Source organism: Meles meles, chromosome 14 (genome assembly GCF_922984935.1).
Source record: "Meles meles chromosome 14, mMelMel3.1 paternal haplotype, whole genome shotgun sequence".
Taxonomy (NCBI): Eukaryota; Metazoa; Chordata; class Mammalia; order Carnivora; family Mustelidae; genus Meles; species Meles meles.
The window spans coordinates 15,045,620-15,066,346 of NC_060079.1; the positions used below are offsets into that span (position 1 = coordinate 15,045,620).

Sequence of the window (20,727 nt, forward strand, 5' to 3'; positions counted from 1 at the left end):
TCCGCCGATTCAGGGCTCCTATTTATTTTCCTTTGCGATTCTAATTTCCGAAAAAATGGAAGGAAGCAAACACTCTCTCAGGAGGAGTTATAACAGAAACTGCGTGTGACTGCTTCCTTGTGTTTACCGCTTATCTGTGAGAAACAAGGGAGAGCAGGGGGAAAACCGTATCATTTACAATTTGATTAAAAAGCTTTTCTTTTCCTTTCATGTTTAATCCCCTCTAAATTTTTCTTTTTGTTATGGTGCTGGGGTTAGATCAAGAAGGTATTACTGCCTCAGTTCCTTATTCTGGAAACATCCTTGCAGGTGCGTGATATATTTGGCCTCAACGCTGACCCCTGCCCCTCACTCACTGCGTTCTGGTCCCGCAGAAGGTCTTGCTGTTGTGCCTTGGGAACTCTTCTTCTGACTCTCCTGTCTGCCTGGAATGTTCTTCCCACGCCACCTGACCCCAATTCCACAGAATCAGCTTCCCACCTGTTTGGAGCCTATGCTCAGAGCCACTTTCTGGAATGAAGCACAGCCTGATCACCCCATTCCAAACTGCTTCTCCCAGAGACCCGGCCTTTGAGGAAGTAGGGAGACCTACTTCCTGGCACAGGAAGTAAGTACTTCCTTGGGGCCTAGTGGAAAGAAGAGCTCACTAGGGACTGCAAATGAAATATGTGAAGAATTGGGGGGTTTTGGTTTTTAGCCTCAGAATGGAAGACCCTATAGGAGCAATTAAAAGGCAAAACAAAACAAGCAAGCAAACAGAATCCCTCTGGCATAATAGTGGCTATTGAAAATGCCATCTTGGGTTTCTTAGGCCATCCCCAGATGGAAGGGACAGATTTAGTAGCTGCTCAACACTGTAGGGCCAAGGGGCTTCTACCTCTTAATTAACATCCCTTGAAGAACATTTGTAAATGAACCCGCCCAAAGCCCAAGGAGAGCCTCTGGTATCTGGGGAGTGGGGAGGGCAGATAAAGAATAATCTTTGAGGATTATTTAGGATCACAAAGGGAGACGGTAAAAGAAAAAAAAATCCTAAAAACAGAAATGGAGCAGAAAGATTGGGTGTCTTCCTGAGCTGGTCTATTTGGGTTAATCCCATTCTCTGATTCTGATTTTCTGGGGGTGCCCAGGGGAATATGCCTTTGCTTGATGTGTTATTTACTGTGGGTTAAGGTATTTTAAGTTCTGTGAGGGTAGATGTTAATGGACGTGATTCTTGCCCGGTAAGAACACATCTGGATTTTTCCCTGTAGAGCTGTGAAATGAATACTAACACTGCAGCATGTGTAATGGGAAAAACAAAGGAAAGATTCTTGTGAGCACCACCAGGAAAATGCATCTCCTCTCCTTGGCACCCAGGCCGTCCTTCCTCTGTTCTGCATTTGCTGACCACTTATCACCTTCCAACCTTCTTTATAGTGATGTTTATTGTGTTCGCTGATAATTGTCTCTTCTGCTAAAATAGAAGCTCCATGAGGGCAATGCTTTTGTCCCGATTTGTTCCCTGTTGCCTCCCTAAGTGCTAAAACTGTGCCAGGCAGGCAGATGCTCCAGAAATACTTGTGGAAGGAAGTATTAACTTAGTCTTAACTAAGACCCGTGACTTTCCAATAGCTGGAACTTACCCCACAGTAAGAAAGTTGATGCATTTACAACCAAAATGAAAGTTTCATGAAATGGGGCTCACCTACCCTTACTCTACACAGCACACTCTGATAATTTCTAATTAGTTCTAGTCTACCTGGATTTACAAAATTGCTGTGGCTGCTCATAACTTGATGTCATGACTAGAATCTGCCATGAAGAATTGTGGCTTAAGACCATGTAGAAACTGCTACCTCATAAGGCAAATGGGAAAGAGGGAGAAGAAGGGGGGGCAGTTACTTTCTACTACCAGCTACTCCGGTAGTAGAAACATTGTGGAGAGAGAGAATCTTAAGCAGGTTCCACGTCCGGCTTAGAGCGTGTCGTGGCGCTCAGTCTCACACCCTGGATCATAACCTGAGCTGAAATCAACAGTCAGCCGCTTAACTGACAGAGCCACCCAGACTGCCCTCCAAGGGACATAGTTTATGTTTCCATACTCTTACCCTGTCTGACGATGCACAAACCCTCACATGCTTACATGTCACTTTCTCTTTAGATGGAAAATGTTCTCTACCACAAGGGGGAATTGAGTTATTTTGAAAGCAAACAGCCGTAAATGAGCCTGTGAACTGATAAATGATCGCCAAGTCTCAGAAAGAGTCGGTTAGCATCTGCTGTTGATAATTCCAAGTAGGAGAATTAGGTGACGAGGCAGAGGTAAAACATTTAGAAAAGTAAAGCTATTAGGAGAAAAATACTTTTCTCAGTTTTGTTGAACTCAGAGAGCAGCTGTTTCATGAGGGTATTATAGAATTACGTTGGTGATTTTAGTAATCGATGTTTACTGAAAAGATTCCAGCTGATGGGTGAACCACAGGATGCTTTTGCTGACCCTGTGGTAAACATCCCTTATCTGAATTCTTTATCTTCTTGTCTCTTTTTTTCATCTGGCCTGCTGTCTCCCTACTTGCTCCTTACTCATTCTCATGTTGTTGCTGTTAGAAAAACAGAGATAGAAAATCCAGGGATTGGAACTCCTCTGTGTCTCCCAGAACATGGTGATTAATGGACTAGGTAGATTCTGGTCACAAGCTGGATATTTTGTTAACAACCTAGCATCCGTGACTTGGAAGGATTTTTATAGCAGCATGATTTAGTGTTAAACAGAATGAATTAACTGACGTTGATTAGTTTTGTACAGATAAATGAGGCAAGAAACTTAATCTCTGATTTATTGATGTATTTACTCCAACTGAGTTATGAAATTTTTTTATTCATTTGAAGGAAGTTTATGCTTAAAAACAAATGAATAAAGCCTTTTATGTAACCTACTTTGGAAAAATCCAGACAAAATGATTATACAAAACTCCAGAATTACACCATGATTTAAAAAAAGGTACCCTGGCCTTTGTCTTGCCTATGTTTGTCCCTGTAAAAGCATACCTTTACTTCAGTGAGGTCTTATAGAATCTCAAATTTGGTTATATGTGTATTTAGGAATTCTATATTGGCTAATAAGCAACCCCAACTATAACTAGGTTAAGGAAGAAAAAGGGTCTTTATTCAAAGGATGGGGGGTAACTCACAGAATTGGCGAACAGCTCCAGACACTTTGGGGATTAGACTTGGAGGTAATTATTACCATGGTGAGGGGAGGCAATCTCTCTCTCTCTCTCTCTCTCTCTCTCTCACTCTCTGTTTTTCTCCCTTCCTTTCTCTCTCTCATGCTCACATGCTTGGGTCTGGTTGGCTTCTTTACACCCCACCACAGAGGGTCTCTTCCCATGCCAACAAGTCCAGATTTACTCCAGAGGGAGGAGAGACCCTTGCCTCTATTATAGCCAAAAAATGTCGGTGAGGATCTCTCATTGGTCTGCCTTGGGTCATTCAACTGAAAGTTGAAAATGATTCCTGTCTTATGTCTATTTATTGTATATATACACATAAAATCCGTAAATTAGGTAATACTGCACACACGTTATCTTTAGCTAACTATAGCTTATTAAAATAATTGATGATCCTTTGTAGCTAACAAATAATGTTCCATTTAATCCCTTAGTCCTGGATTATTTCAACTGATCCTTACTGTTGTCCCTTTAGATTGTTTCACCTAATCTAAGAACTATGTCTGGCACGTAGTAGCTACCCAATAAATATTTGACTAAAAGAATAAATAAATAATCTCACATTGTGAGGTGTTCAGGTTGTTTCGAGATGACTCTTGTTGATGAAGAGTATACGGTTTTGGTGAAGACCCACTAATTTATGAAGAACTATGAAGAGGCATGGAATCTACTCCAAGTACATGTGTTCATGATGTGGTGGGAAAGGAATGTCTAAATGCATCCAGGAAGCCACACAAGTCTTCATAGAGGAGATGAGAATAGAGCTGAATTCGGAAGGAGTAGACATTTACTGTGAATAACTGGGGAAAATAGCACCAAGAGTAAGCAGGGTTAATTACGGACACTTCTTAGAAGAAACTAATCTAAAACAGAAGGCAGGGAAGGCTCTAGATAATAAAGGAAAAGTAGAATAGTCATTTCAGGATGAGTGCGTTGTCATCCAAGCTACAGCCCTGCATGAGGGGTATCAAGAAATCGACTTGTCTGTGGCAAAAGAGTTGGGTTGGGAAGTGATGAGCTATGAAACACACATGGGTATGAAACTGTACTAGTTCTAACTCTAGTGAGAGGCAATAAGCCTTGGTGCTCAGAGTCAAAATTCTTATTTAATTTCCTAAGAGGTCCAAAGTGAAGGCATATAAGGTCAGCTACTGCCTGTTTCCATACATCTGTCTGACTCTATGTCAGGGAAGGTGGATGTGAGGCTTTGAGCATAGGCTGGGGCCCAGATGACTGAGGCAGGTCCTGGGCAACGTTTGGGGAAGTGCACACAGAGACTATTGGTTAGAGTATTTTTTATGTATAAAATTATAGGTGGTTCTGTTTTGGAAATTATTTTTGTGCTCTTTTAGATGGTGGTTTTGTGAAGGCTGCTTGAAATCCTTTCTGAAGGAATTGCAGTTCCCAATCTACAGAGCTGTGCTGATAGAAGAGGGTTTGGTCTACAAATAATAACACTGGGTAGTTGGCATAGTTAGGTAACAACAAAGGGTGGCAGTGCCTTTGAAGAAAGTCCTTGGACATGTAATGGTGATTTAAAATTTGTTTAATCCCTTGACCTTTCTTAAAAGAATATATTTTTAATTTAGAACCAGACAACACCTCAAGGTCTCTTCTTGGGTAGGGAGTAGCCAAAAACCAGCTGTTTGAATTATTTTTTGCTTATGGGCAGCATTTCAGTTCTTTAACCGTTGGTCTCAATTTAATTAAGATTATTTGTAGGATTAAATTAATCCTTTAAGAATTATTCCATTTCATTTTTTTTTAAATCTAAGGAATGATAGCCAAAAGTGACCTTTTCAGTGTTACCTCTGAAATGTATTTGAATGATTGTTAATACCATCCACCCATGTCTTCTCCAACTTTTGACTTATCCACTCAGCCAGGAGCAGGCATCTTCACTGAGGTATCAATGGCAACAGCTACCTAACTGGTTTCCTTGCTCCTATCTTGCCCTCCTGGATACTGTGTACCACGTTGAAGCCAGTGATCTTTTAATAATCATAAATCACATTACTACCACACTTGAATAATGAACTTACCCGACCAGTCACAATTATAAGTGTTTTTTATATTCTGACTTACTTAATTCCTGTAAGAATAAGAACATGGGGTGCTGTTCTTGTCCTTATTTTACAGTCGAGGAAACAGAGGAACCAGGAATTAGATGAGAGTCCAAGGTCACAGCTAATAAGGGCACAGAATTAGAACAGTCTGACTTGGCCCATGTTCTTAAACATTATTGCTTCACCATCTAGTGAATTTTACCATATTTAGACTGAAATCCAAACTCTTCATTGAGCCCCAAAAGGCCCTGATCCCAGCCTGATGCAGGCTCAGCTCCCCATGAAGCAGACCTTGAGAGAAGAAGTGCTTAAGGAGAAGTCAGTGAGGGCATGAGAGCAGAACTAGGGAAGGGGTAAAAGCAAGGGATGCTGCCATTTCAGCTTGATCCCCTGCGGGACCTCTGGACTGTAAGGTATATCCCACAGTTGCCTTCCAGCTGGACTTCTGAACTCCTACACCTGTCAGTCATTGGCAATGGCCCCTCTTGGTTTGGAGGTGGGAGTGGGGGCTAGATATCTATGTCTGATCTTTTTAGGAGGTGCCCCGTTTACTTTCTATATGGCTTTCCTCCAAACTGCCACATTCTCACCAGAGCCTCAGATCTTTCTTTACACTTGCCCAGTCCTCTACCCAGAATGCTTTTTCTCTCAAGGTCTTATTTAACATCCTTCATTTATACTGTTATTGATAGATGCTTCCTCAAACATTCTTGCCCAAAGAAACCTTTTGTATTGTACCTCTCCATTCCGATCCCTGCCACCTCCTAGTGTCTTCCTCAGCTGTATTTTGAGGATCTCTCTTTCTCCCTAGAATGTAAGCTCCATGAGATCAGAATCTTATTTTGAATCCTATTGATTTCTAGAAACTTACAATGGTGCCCAGGACAACATTTGTTGGATAAATGAATGAGTGAGTGCTTCGACTTTGTTCTTCCTTTTGCAATTTATTTGCACTGATCCGTGTCCTTTGAATAATCATATACATTTTAGTAAACAACTCATCAATGTCTACAAAAAAATGTGTTGGGGTTTTGTATGGGATAGTATGGAATCTAGAGATCAACTGGGGAGGTGGGGTAACTTCCAGTGTTGAATCTTCCAATCCATAAACACGGTATCTCTCCCATCCAACCTCGCACCAGAGGTCTTAGCTTAAACAATAAGGAAATCATACAACGAAAGGCAGAACTAAAAATTAAAAAGTGGTATATCTTTCTCCTTTTTCCATTTCTTCTTGATTCACTTTTAGTAACTTGTGTATTTCTAGGAATTTGTTCATTTCATCTAGGTTATCTTATTTGTTGGCACACAATTCTTCATTGTATTCCCTTAGCATCCTTTTATTATGGAGGTAGATATACAAAAAAGATCAGTAGTAATGTCCCCACTTTTGTTTCTGATTTTAATATTTGAGTTTTCTCTCTTTTTCTTAGTCTAGATAATTTGTCAGATGATTGTCTAGATCCTTTACCTTGTTTAAATCCTCTCTAATCTTTAGATTTGCCAGATGATTGTCTGGATACTTTATATTGTTTAAATCCACTCTAATCTTTATTATTTCCTTTTTTCTACCAAGTAGGTTTAGTTTGCTCTTCTTTTTCTGTTTCCTTCAGGTGGAAGGTTAAGTTCTTGATTTGGAGGTTAAGTTCTTTCTTTAATGTGGTTGCTTACAGGTGTAAAATCTCCTCAGAGCACCACTTTTGCTGCATCCCCCGAGTCTTGGCATTTTGTGTTTTGATTTTTATTCATCTCCAAGTATTTTCTAACATTCCTTGTGATTTCTTCCTTGACCTATTGATTTCTAAGAATGTGTTCTTTAATTTCCACATATTTGTGAATGCTATTGATTTCTCATTTCCCTTCATGGTGGTTAGAGAAGATATTTTGTATGATCTCAGCCTTTTGAAACTTATTAAGAATTGTTCTGTGTCCTCACATATGGTCAATTCTGGGGAATGTCTCATGTGCACTTGAGAAAAATGTGTATCTGATCTTGTTGGGCAGGTTTTTCTATATGTCTGTTAGCTCTGATTGATTTATAATAATGTCCAAGTCCTCTGTTTTCTTGTTGATCTGCTATCTAGATTTTCTTTCTTTCTTTCTTTCAAAGATCTTTCAAAGAAAGATTTTCTTTAAATAAAATAAAATCAAAGATTTTATTTATTTATTTGACAGAGAGAGAGCGCAAGCAAGGGGAGCAGCAGGCAGAGGCAGAGGGAGAAGCACACTCCCATCTAAGCAGGGAGACTGATGCGGGACTGGATCCCAGGACCCTGGGATCATGACCTGAGCTGGAGGCAGACACTTAACTAACGGAGCCACCCAGGCACCCTGCTATCTAGATTTTTTGTCCATTATTGAAAGTGGAGTATTAAAGTCTCCAATAATTATTATCAAGTTATATATTTCTCCCTTCAGTTATATCAATTTTTGCTTCATTAACTTTGTTCTCTTGTTAATGTGCATGTGTTTATAATTGTTATATATTCTTGATGGATTGACCCCCTTATCCATAGGTGATGTTCTTCTTTGTTTCTTGCAACAATTTTTGACTTAATAGTATATTTTGTCTTCTATTAGTATTGCCACCTGGTCTCTTTTTTGGTGTATTTAAACAATATTGTTGTGTTTGATCTCCAATTATATCAAGGATTTCTGCATACATATTCCAGGGAATATAGATTTTTCAGAATGTAGATTTCAAATCAACACTGAGGTTGGGAAGGAAGTGAAGAGGATATCACACACCAGTGTCTTATGCCCCACATTGGGTCATTAGTGCATTTTGAGACAATGCAGTATTATTCTCAGAGGCTTACCATGCCAAATTCCTTCTAATTTATTTTCTTAATGGGGTGTGCCCAAAAGACCTTGAAAAAGGTCTCAGAAATAAAATACAACATTCAATACAGGTTATCTTATGAGAGAGTCTTCCCATACTGGATCAGAAAAATGTTTGCTTCTGTCCCAAAGTCTTTGATCTGGTTCTTACTGCCAGCCTTCATTCCTCCATATCTGTTCATTATACATATTCTGCCCCGGACACTTTGCTGTAATCTGAGAAGAGAAAGCCGAAAGACGCAGTCAATGTCTTGGAAACCCCTATAATCTGGACACTTCAATGAATCCAAGACAATAGGGTGAAGGTCTTTGAGAGAGGTCAGCTGTGGAGACACATGGAATGGACACTTAAGAGCAAAGAGAAGGAAGATGTCAGGGAAAACTTCCCGGAGGGGTGATGGCTGAGCTGGGTTTTGAAGTGGGGTGAAGCTGGAGGGACTGGGGATTGGAAAACTTGGGAGAGATGCACCTATGAAGGCGTAAAAGCCCAGGTGACTGCAGACCTTCACGGAGGGTGCATTGTGTCTGGGACGCAGAAGCTGAGGCAGAGACCGTAGGGCAGAACAGAGAACAATTAGGCAAGGGTTATTTAGATCATGGCTTTCAAATAACCATCATGGACATTTCAGCAGGACTGGCCATCCGGCTTCTCTGAGCTATTTTCCTTCCTTACATTTTAAGGTTTTTTTCTTCTTCTAAAGCAATATGTGCATATGGTAGGAAATGAAAAAATACAGATAAGCAAATTGAGGAGAATTATACCACCCGCCATCCCGCTACAAAACCTCTTTTGACAATTTATAAATCATTCCAGGTTTTTATGTATGTGTTTTTCTTTGATTAAAAAAATACTGTTAAACTCTCCTTACTGTTTTGTAACCTGCTTTTCTGTTCAGTTAGTATTTTGGATACAGTTTTGATATGTTAATGGACGTTCTTCTGTATTATTTATAATGCCTGAATAGTAGGATATCTTTAGTCATACCATAATGTGTTAAAACATGCATATATGGTATGAATATTTTTGAATATTGGACATTTCAATTGTTTTCAATATTTGGTTCTTAGAAATAGTGTGTAGGTGAACATTCTTAGGCATACCCTTAATTACTTCCTTGAGTCCTTGTCAAATAGCTTTATTTATCTCAATCTTGAAATAACAAACTTGTAAGAGGAACGTATGTGGAATAATTAGAAAGCAATGCAAAAACAAACACAGCCATGTCCCTCTTAATCATCCCTCGCTGTTTCCACACCTTAAGCAGTGACCTTCCTACACTTTGCCTTACAGTAGTCGATTACTCAAACCTACCATCTGAACATGGATTGGAGGTGAATGAAGCAAGCTTCAGTTCAGTTCAACAGACACTGGGACCTCCATGTGCCGGGGAGGGGATGAGGGAACACCCAGGGAGTCTGGGCAGGAAGGCGTCATCACCTGTGATAGGTGATGCAAGAGAGGTATGCCTAAGACTCGGAGGGCACCCAGAGGAGGGACATGCAGCCGGTGTGGCAGGTTGGTGGGGGTGGGGACTTCCTAGAGAAGTTGCCATGCATGATGATCTCCAAGTTGGGCTGCTGCAGAGAGCAGTCAAATAACAGATGAAGTAGGGTTTGCGGGGTGGGGTGGTGGTTAAGACAAGTGACATCCAAGATGCTTTCTCCATTAGTTTGCCTTCTCCAGAGAAACCATTCATTTGTCCTTCCCTTTTTGTTCTCTTCAGCTCCTTAGTGCATTGGATGATGCCAGGCCACATTGGTAAGGCTGATCTTATTTGCTCAGCCTACCAATTCAAATGCTAATCTCATCCAGAAATACCCACATAGATACACCCAGCAATAATGCTGTTACGGTTTGTTAAATTAACATTTGTTAAGTGGAACACAGGGCTGTATGGTGAGCCTCAGTTCAATAACTGACCACAAGAGAACTTGAAATAGAGAGTTTGTGACTCATAGGTCCTAGAGGAAGTACAGGGCCTTAAGGGGCCGCGTGGGGAGAGCATAGACAAAGAGAGTCAGGACCTAAAGTCATGCCTTTATTGAAGTTCCTAGGCCAGAGCCAGACTGGTCAATGCAAACAACAACAAAAAAAGGATTTTGGTAAGCCCTGGGGTGGGGGGTGGGGGTCTATCTAGACGGCCCTTCAGCCATCCACGTGCTGGGAGGAAGGGGAGCCTGGTGACCACGAGGGCGGATCAGGAGGTCATGTCACAAACTTACAGTTGCTTGGGACCCTGCAAGCTGCTGACTGGGGCACACACTTGCAGGAGAACCTGGTGTCACTTAAGGTCCCTGAAGGCCACCTGGCCAAAAAAAAAAAAGATGCTGAGGCAGCAATACCGTGGCACAACTTAGCTAAACCTTTGACAAATGTTTTACCAGCTATCTGGGGGCAGGGTGTCCCTTAGTCCAGGCAAGTGGACACATAAAATTAATCATCAACTTCCCAATGCTGCAAATTTATACTTCTCTAAAATAATCAACTACTTACTAGACAGTTTTACTTGCCTCCTATCCTTTCATCCTCATCGTGTCCCTGCGGGAGAACACCCTCTATTCCTATCTGTTCAGAGTAACTGAGGCTCACCCTGGTAATGGATGGGGGAGTTGGGATCCAAACCCAAGCCTTTTCTCATCCAAAGCCCAGGTGGTATCACTACGTCACTTGGCTGTTCTTTGACTGAGTTCCTTAGCAGGTGGTGTTCAGGCTTTACAGGCTGGACTTTCCTTTTTTTGCCGCTCATCCTTTAGGTAGAGGAGTAAGCATTCATGGAGATTTTATCATATGCGAACTCTGCGTTAGGTGTTCTATGTAGATTATTTAATCCTCATAACTACCCTATGAGAGACACAAGGAAGTTAGTTTCACCTGCCCGCGTTAGGTAACATGGTTAAAGGCACACACACAAAATAATGGAGCAGGAATTGTATCTGACATTTAAGACCCTGTGTATACCTCCATGCGGTCCAGGGCATTCATTGCCTCGCCAAACCTCTGTGCTGTGTCAGAGTAGCCGGGTTTAGAGGAGCGGCCCATTAGCGTGGGCCTTTCTGTTGTATGACTCTTTCTTCAGCCACCCGCAAAACTGACACAGATCAGGAAGTTCTTGGGTTGCTTTCACTCTTAGCTGGACCCTTATGCTGTCCACCGCAGCATTTGTTCTATAGAGGTATGTCTGCTAGATTTAGGACATGAGTGTCTGTGGGCCTCAACTGGGCCAAGTTAGGAAAGTGCCCTGGTCTTCCATCCTGAGGACTAGCCTGAGCTCCTCCCTTTCTTTTCTGTTTAACTGTTCAATGACATGATGAGATTTCCTGACAAGGGGGAAGAGAGAGGTCAGGTGGCTGAGGTGAGGAAGATAAAGGTGGGAGATGTCACAAAGCCAGCAGCCCAGCACGACTGAGCCTCAGTTTCTTGAACCCCTTGGGCAAAGGCCACTATTCTTCCGATTCGGTTTTTACTCTCCATTTCCTTTGTAGCATATGGGTAGCTGCCTCAGGTCATGAAAAAATATATTCAGTGGAATGAAACATAGTAGATATTTACCAAGAAACTAAAAATGAAAGTTAGACATAAACTGTTTTATTCCATTGAACTATTTGGCTGAACTCATAAGAACAGTGATGAGATCATTCTTGGACACCTGCACTGAAATGAACCACGAGAAGAATATTTAGGAAAGATGAAGGGGATATTTGGCATTCTGAGCGAACGAGCTTCTTCAGGCCCAGGGAGTGGGATGAAATTGGCATGATCATTTTGGAGAACATGAGTCAAACAGAGAACTGGAATGGGGTTTTTTAGGGAGGATATATTAGGGGAGTAAAAGGCTGATAAACAGCATTTGCATTTGTAGAAAAATAGGGGGAGTTAATCAAGGAATGCAAAACTGAAGAGAAACTTAATTCAAGTAAGGGAGGAAAAACCCTGTAATCCTCATTAGTCTTTATAAATAGAAGGAAAACAAGTGAAAATAAGCTATCAGAAGTCAGTAAGATTTTATGGGAGGATGAAGCTAATCTTAAGCAAGCAAAGCCCGTTTCACTGATGTAGGAAACTCCCAGCGGAACACTGACTAACAATGGACATCTGATCTCCTTGAAGCTGCATTTGGGTGATTCTTGTTCTTGGCTTGTACCTTGCACTCTAGGTCCTATGGGAAACCATCACTGTCCCAGAGTTCCAGAGGGTGGGCCAAGGTTAGATGTTGGAATTGGTCCTTAATTTATTGTGCTGATTCTTCTTAGGGAAGAATAAAGATTGTGGGAACATGTATTAGAATTTTAGCTGTGAGGCATGAACACAAAATATTAAATTGACTCCAACAACTTGAGTCAACTTGAAAACTCCCAGTCTCTTAGGATAAAAATATATATATATACACACATATATATATATATATATATATAAAATCCTATTTAGAAATTCCTGGTGTGATCGTAATGCAGGACTGGCTCTTCTCATGAAGGCTATTAATGGAAAATTACATAATCTAAAGTCAATTAAATGGTAGGATATAACAAATTCTTATTTCGTTAACTTTTTGAAGAATGAATAATCACTTTACATTCAAGATAAGAAATTCATATTTTCCACTGGCTACTGAAAAATAATAGAAACAATTCCAGTCATGGTAGCAGCTCTCTGTGGGCTGACCCACCTCCACAATAATTTATTGTTTCCAGGTGACTTTTACATTGTGGGGTTATTCATTAGGTTAGACTTGATGAGAAACAGATACCAACAGAGCTGGGGATTCAAAAATGTATTGTATTTCTTCTCCCAATCAGAGATAGATTCACAGTGGCTTTTCTCTTTTGTAGGCTCATGCCAAAATCTGGCATCTCTACAATACTTCTTTCCGTCCAACTCAGGGAGGCCAGGTATCCATTGCCCTAAGCTCCCACTGGATCAATCCTCGAAGAATGACCGACCATAGCATCAAAGAATGTCAAAAATCTCTTGACTTTGTCCTAGGCTGGTTTGCCAAACCCATATTCATTGATGGTGACTATCCTGACAGCATGAAGAATAATCTTTCATCGCTTTTGCCTGATTTTACTGAATCTGAGAAAAAGTTCATCAAGGGAACAGCTGACTTTTTTGCTCTTTCTTTTGGACCAACCTTGAGTTTTCAATTATTGGACCCTCACATGAAGTTCCGCCAATTGGAATCTCCCAGCCTGAGGCAACTCCTTTCTTGGATTGACCTTGAATATAACCACCCGCAAATATTTATTGTGGAAAATGGCTGGTTTGTCTCAGGGACCACCAAGAGAGATGATGCTAAATATATGTATTACCTCAAAAAATTCATAATGGAAACCTTAAAAGGTAGGATTGGGGATAAAATTCTTAATTTCCTGCCAAAATCCACAGGAAAAACAATCTTTCAGATGATCTGTAATAAACTGTGTGAATTTATAGTTTTAATAGTAATGCAGAAAATCATTTTGGCAACAGCAGGAAGGCATTTATGTAACACCTTTCTCATTTGGGGCTTTGAGGAACTTAAATTCATTTTTAAAAACTCATTTTGGAAATGAGAAACTGGGTTATAATGTGTGAAATAATTTGATTCTCAGAGTTACGTCTCTAAATTTTTAGATTATATTAAGGATTAAGTAAATCTCAGGGTATCTAGATCTCTGTACATGTTTTGGGGTTCTTATTATTCGCATTGAATAGAACAATTTTTTAAAAGATTTTATTTATTTATTTGACAAGCAGAGATCACAAGTAGGCAGAGAGGCAGGCAGAGAGAGAGAGAGGAAGGGAAGCAGGCACCCCACTGAGCAGAGAGCCTGATGTGGGGCTTGATCCCAGGACCCTAGGATCATGACCTGAGCCGAAGGCAGAGGCTTTAACTCACTGAGCCACCCAGGCACCCCTGAATAGAATGATTTTTAAAGAAAAAAGAATACTAACACTTCCTGAAGAATAAATTGCATAGTTCATGCTTTTAAAGGTTTTAATTCATTTATTGCAGCAGCCACAATGCTAGGATAGAAAATGGAACAAAACATCTTCTCAGGCCCAAAGACCGCCTACTGGAAATAGAAATATTCCAAGTGAAAATGTATTGGAGGTCATCTTATTTGTGAAGACATTTATTTGTAGAATTGTCCAGGTGTGATAGCCTTCTATTAGTAGGAAATGTCATTGGTTCACCAACCAATAAGCATTATACGTAACTTATTTCCCTAAGTAGCAAACCCCTTAAGTGTTCTTGAGTCATGAGGCCAGTACCCAGGTAAGGGTTGGTCAAGTTGTTCTCGTCCTCTCTTCTCTCTGCAGCCATCAAGTTGGATGGAGTAGACGTCATTGGCTACACGGCGTGGTCCCTTATGGATGGCTTCGAGTGGCACAGAGGCTACAGCATCAGACGTGGGCTCTTCTATGTCGACTTTCTAAGCCAGGATAAGAAACTGTTGCCAAAATCGTCAGCCTTGTTCTACCAAAAGCTGATAGAGAAAAATGGCTTCCCTCCTTTACCTGAAAATCAACCCCTAGAAGGGACATTTCCCTGTGACTTTGCTTGGGGAATTGTTGACAACTACATTCAAGTAAGTCAGCTGACAAAACCAATCAGCAGTGTCACCAAGCCCTATCACTAGTAAGTAGTGCTTCCTTATTAGGTTGTCATGGCTCATTGTCCATTCTTCAAGCCAGACGTGGTTCCTGCGTGAGCACGTTAAGGGCATCTTGGAACATGGCACACTTCTCTCCAAACATCTTCCTAGCTTCATCTTGCACTTTAAATCAGCCCCAGAGAGGAACAGATTAAAAATATACGAATATTTAAGACCTGAAAAGAGAGTAAAAAGATAAAACACTCCCTTTTAATTTGGTGGTTTTCAATGCTTTTTGAAGCAGTTGGGTTCTTCCATAAACAAGAAGAAACACAGAACTTCAAATTTTCTGAGATCTCAGTGGAACAGCTGAGCCTGAGGCAGGAACTCCAGGCAGAGGTCTCCTGAGGCAGAGCTGCACGCTGTTGCAGAAGCCCCTCGGCAATGAAAACCCCTGCTCCAATGATTCGCTGCCCCAAATTTCATTTCTAGAACTAGTCATCAAAATGGTAAGGAAGTTCTTCAAAATGGTCAACCAATATTTATTGAACACTTACAATTTAGGCAATCCTCAATATTATCTTTAACTTTCCAATCTTAAAGGGATTTGTTTTCTAGAGTTTGATGGAATATTTTAGTGGGCATGGATGCTTAGTGTACAAAGCCCTCTGTTAATCACCGGGGGTGTTTGGTTGAGGGGAGTGCACACTGAGATGAGTAAGGTTGACTCCTGCTTTTAAAGACGTCTGTTGAAGGAAAATGCTGGATACACAATAATATAACAGAGTGCACAGAGTAGGGTGCTAAGTGAGCAGGGTGGTGGTTGGGTCCTGCTAAACAGTGTGAGAATAAAGATCAAGACAGAGACAAAGGTTGGTATTCATAGACAAGCAATGGCATTTAGCATGCTGGGTGCTTCCCTCTACCCTTCTGAGTTCTTAGCTGAGATCCCCTATAATTGAAGACAGATTAACAACAGAAAAACAAATAGAAGTTTATTAACATGTATAGCTTCCCTATACATGGGAGATACTCAGAGAAAAATGTGTAACTCCTTGAGGTGACTTCGAATTCAGGCTTAAATACCATCTCAATAGAAAAGGCTAGAAGTGAGGGTGGGATATAGGTCTCTTAGGGAACAATAAACAATTTTTAGGAAAGACGAATGGGCCCTTAGAAGAGTGGAAGGGAACCACAATAGCTTTGTGACAAAGTGTCTGGGTGTTGTGGCGACCTCTGGTCTCCTCTTCTGAGACAAGACTCCATCTTCCCTGGGGGGATGAAACTCCCGGGAGGGAACTGAGGACAACGGAGTTCCTTTTGGAGCTTCTGTCTTTAGACAGGTAAGGGGAGTTCTGAGAAAGCCTTTCCCTGCGTTTGCTATTTTTTGAGTGCTTGGAGCTTAAAATAATCAGCACACCAGCAGAACATACTTTGGGGTAGCAGGTCCTGAACTCCGATAGTCACATTTTGGGGTGGCGTATTTGGTGACCCTTCAGGTCAAAAGGAGTGTTTAGAAGAATGCTTGGATCTGAGGAAAAGTCTTTTGGTTGAAATGGGTTGCTGTTTTCTTCTAAGTACCAAAAGGAAATCCTTTACCTTAAAGGAAATAAATCAACACTATCCTTCACAGGTTTTTTTGCTGAGTTATATTATTCTTAGGTCTTTTGCAGACCTCAGTTGGTTTAAAGGGCAGTCTCAGATTTAAGTCCCTTCTTACATTTAAAAGACAACTTTGAGACACTGTTAGCAAAGTTGTCTGAGCACGGGAGGAAGAGGTCTAGCTCGGCCCTGTTTGTTGGGTTTGGGGGTTTCCTCCCTCCTCTTCTCTCTTGTTCCTCAGCCTCTGTTCCCAGAACCTCCCTTTCCTAATTTCTTTCCTAGAAGTGGGGTTCAAATAGGGTGCTGGTCAGGGGAAGGGAACAAAGGGAGGGAGATGAGCTCCCCGTCCCTCTTTACTACCCTGCTGGGGGTTGGTTGGTCCCTGGTCTTTATTCTCTGTCCTGACCGGCCAGGCGCTACTTCCAGCTGGGCTCTGTATCACTTGTCCCTGAGGACTCATGCTCTGCTCTGTTTTCTGACAGCAGCCCGAGCCTGGGCAGGTAATTCACAGTTCCGTTTACATGAAGAGAATTTTCTGCCAACATCTCTGTGCAGACAGTGGGAGTTGTGGGATATTGTGGGGAGCCCCTTCATTCCTGCTGGGTTCCCTATCCCTGGACTGTGTTTGCCTTGGGAACTGGTAAGTAGTGAGAAAGTTTTAGGGTGCGACCTATTTCCTTGAGAGAGAGTAGAGAAACTCTGGTCAGAAGCAACAAGTCTTGCAGTGATGAGGAAGGGGAGAGGACTGCTTTTTCTTCTCCTTAGGGGTGGTTGTGTTAGAATTTGATCTGATGCCAGCCATGCATCAGCTCTAGACCCTTCCTCTGAGGTTGCTCCACCCTTTTATCTCATCAGTTGTGGGGGTTCCTACTCCTTCATGTAGAGAAGCCTCCCCCCACTCCCCCTACTCCCCAGTCTCTCCTGCACACAACCAACCACACACAAACTAATTCCCTCTCAAACCCATGGTGGGTGAACTTCTCCAGAAGCTCTCTAGTGGGAAAAGCTTGCAACTGCTCTTTTGTTCTCTTTGCTTTTCCCCTTGAGCCTTGCTTTATTTTGGCAGTGCCCTTCCTAAGCGAACTTCCTACCTGGGAAAGTAAAAACAAGGTTGTTGTAGGGTGGCCCCCAAGGAGGGTGTGCATATGTTTTAATTTACAAGCTTTTCTCTATACTCTTAACACATTATATTAAAGCCCCGAGAAGTAATTTTTCAACTATGGGAATTCATTTCTTCCCTCCTGGCTAGCATCTCAAACTCCTAATACAAATAAATTCCTAATATTAATTTAAAAAAACTTTAAAAAGAATATCCCAGTAAGGGTACCACCTGTCTGAAGTCTGACCTCCGGCTTGTTCATGTGGACTGTCACTGTCACTGGACCTAATTTCCCAGATGACAGGTTTGCTTTCCCATAACCACTAATGCTCATAGTAAACACAGGTACGTAACTGCTACACGTTGGGGACATAGAGCTTCTTTAACCTTGGCCACTATCAGGAGAAGATTTCTTCCATAATACACTAAATACATACTTTATACCCACTTGATTTTTCATTTTTTAATTAAGAAAATTCAGCCAATTAATGACAGTTAGATAGAATTATGCCCAACTGCTCATTTCTAAGTGTCCTGTATTTTCAAGAAATAAATGAAGCTCCCCCACCCCCGATATTATACCTTAGTCTCTCATATTTGTTTGCAGATGAGCTGAATAAAAGCTGCTGTTTCGGGAAAATTGTGGTAGAAAAGTTACACATTTAGTTAACTCAGAGCTCTGTGAGAATAATCCGAAGAATTCCTTTAAGCTATGAACACTTTCACTTCAAAAGAGCATGCAAATATTTTCTCTTGCAAAGCTGAGGAAACAAGATTTGTGGGTGCATCTCAGTGGAAAAGTACTTCTCACAGCATTCCCACAGTACTAGGGGAAATGCATGCGTGGGTGATCTACAAGGGACAGTTCTCCAGAGAAAGCAATTTCCCTGTGACATGCTGGTGTTTTATTACTTTCCTTTATAAACACAGCACTGAGCCCTCCAGAGAAGCAGCAGGCAGCTCAGGCTACAACTTGCAAAGAAACCTCTGCTAGAGATTCCAAACCAGAGTTTGACCCCTGCTTGTATTCCGAGGGTCAGGCAAACCTAGGCACCGATTCTAACAGGACTGTTTCAGAGGAGAGCACTGGTTTAGTCAGTGGGTCTTTAGAATGAACTTAGAGTGTGCCTTTTCCTCCACAGTTAACACATGGAGGGAGCATTTTGTGGTTCAGCTTTACTCTATTTGCTTTTCCTAAATACCCATTTTCATTTTGGAGGCTAATTCATCAGATGATTGAAAACCATTGGTCTCGTGAGCACCACAGAAAAATAACATTTTAAAACTATGCTCAAATAGCCCCGTATGTGTAAATGACAATAGTGTTCCTCATTTCCACATTCTCTAACACTTTTTCCATCAGATTGAATTTAAGTTCTGTTTTTGACACTAACGCTGATAAAAAGCAACAGTTACACGTATCTAGCATGTTCTTTGCCTACAGCAAACTTCAATTTAGAACGTGATTTTAAGATGCATGATTTAATTTTAAATATCATTGTATTTTCTGACTCTAACTCGCTCGGATTCTATGCTTCATCTTTTTGTCCACTTTTTAAAAATTTAGGAATCTCGTATTATTGGTGATTTCTTATATTAAAATACAAACGTTCAAAAGCACTTTGCTTGCTTAACACAGACCAGAGGTGTGTGAGAATCATTAAGGTTTGTCATATGAAATTATTTTTTAAAAAATCAGATTTTGGGGGTATTTTTCTTTTTCAAAATTATTTATTTTATTATCATTATTAAGTTCAATTAACCAGCATACGGAACACCAGTAGTTTTTGATGTAGTGTTAGACGACTGATTAGTTGCTTATAACACCCAGTGCTCCTCACCCCACGTGCCCTCCTTACCCATCACCCCCCAGATTTTTTTAAAAAGAAACATTAAAGCAGCAGTGCAAGAATTAGAACTATAGGTAAAGCAAATATGCATTAAAAAGTAGAATTTTTTTTTTTTCTTCACGAGCTGAACGATTGAGGAAAAATGGTTTAAACCTCCTGTTGGAAAGGTTCTCTTTCTGCTCCTCCTGCTTTGCTAGCTTCGCGGAAGGGACCGCGCGGAACTCCTTCCAGGGCGGTCAGGTGAAGCTAACGCCTCCTCCTCTCCCGGCAGGTGGACACCACCCTGTCTCAGTTCACCGACCCGAACGTTTACCTGTGGGATGTGCACCACAGTAAGCGGTTGATTAAGGTGGACGGGGTGGTGACCAAGAGGCGGAAGTCCTACTGCGTGGACTTCGCCGCCATCCGGCCGCAGATAGCCTTACTCCAGGAGATGCACGTCTCGCATTTTCACTTCTCGTTGGACTGGGCCCTGATCCAGCCACTGGGCAACGAGTCGCAGGTGAACCACACGGCGCTGCACTACTACCGCTGCGTCGTCAGCGAGCTGGTGCGCGCCAACATCACCCCGGTGGTGGCGCTCTGGCGGCCCGCCACCCCGCACCACGGCCTGCCGCCGCCCCTGGCCAGGCACGGCGCCTGGGAGAACCCCCGCACCGCCCTGGCGTTCGCCGAGTACGCCCGCCTGTGCTTTCGGGATCTCGGCCGCCACGTCAAGTTCTGGATCACCATGGGCGAGCCGTACACGCGCAACATGACCTACAGCGCCGGGCACAACCTGCTGAAGGCGCACGCGTTGGCTTGGCGCTTGTACGATGAGAAGTTCAGGGGCTCGCAGAAGGGGAAAATATCCATAGCCCTGCAGGCCGATTGGATCGAACCCGCCTGCCCTTTCTCCCCAAAGGACAAAGAAGTGGCCGAGAGGGTTTTGGAATTTGACATCGGCTGGCTGGCCGAGCCCATTTTCGGCTCTGGGGACTATCCACGTGTGATGAGGGACTGGCTGGACCGAAGAAACAATTTCCTTCTCCCGTACTTCACGGAGGAAGATAAAAAGCTAATCCGGGGCTCCTTTGACTTTCTGGCTGTAAGCCATTACACCACCATCCTTGTCGACTGGGAAAAAGAAGACCCAGTAAAATACAACGATTACCTGGAAGTGCAGGAAATGACCGACATCACCTGGCTCAACTCTCCAGGTCAGGTGGCCGTGGTGCCCTGGGGCTTGCGCAAAGTTCTCAACTGGCTGAAGCTGAAGTACGGAGACCTCCCCATGTATATAATAGCCAACGGCATAGACGACGATCCGCTCGCAGCCCAAGACAGGCTGAGGGTGTATTACATGCAGAATTATGTCAATGAAGCTCTGAAAGGTAAGGGGTCCTGGAAACAGCTGTCCCTTGAAGCCTATGCCCCCCCCCCCAAGGTCGTGATGCCCGATAGGCGCTCAACCGTATACGCCCACTGTCCCTCTCAGAGGA

At 42.2% G+C, this 20,727-nt stretch overlaps 1 protein-coding gene across 1 annotated transcript in view; it reads left to right on the forward strand.

The window, feature by feature from the left end:
* Positions 1-20,727, forward strand: part of KL (klotho) — a 40,109-nt gene that overhangs the window by 16,667 nt on the left and 2,715 nt on the right. The window contains exons 2-4 of the mRNA XM_045978423.1: positions 12,947-13,457; positions 14,421-14,689; positions 19,518-20,619. Coding sequence (XP_045834379.1) covers positions 12,947-13,457; positions 14,421-14,689; positions 19,518-20,619 — 1,882 coding nt within the window. The remainder of the gene's footprint in view (positions 1-12,946; positions 13,458-14,420; positions 14,690-19,517; positions 20,620-20,727) is intronic.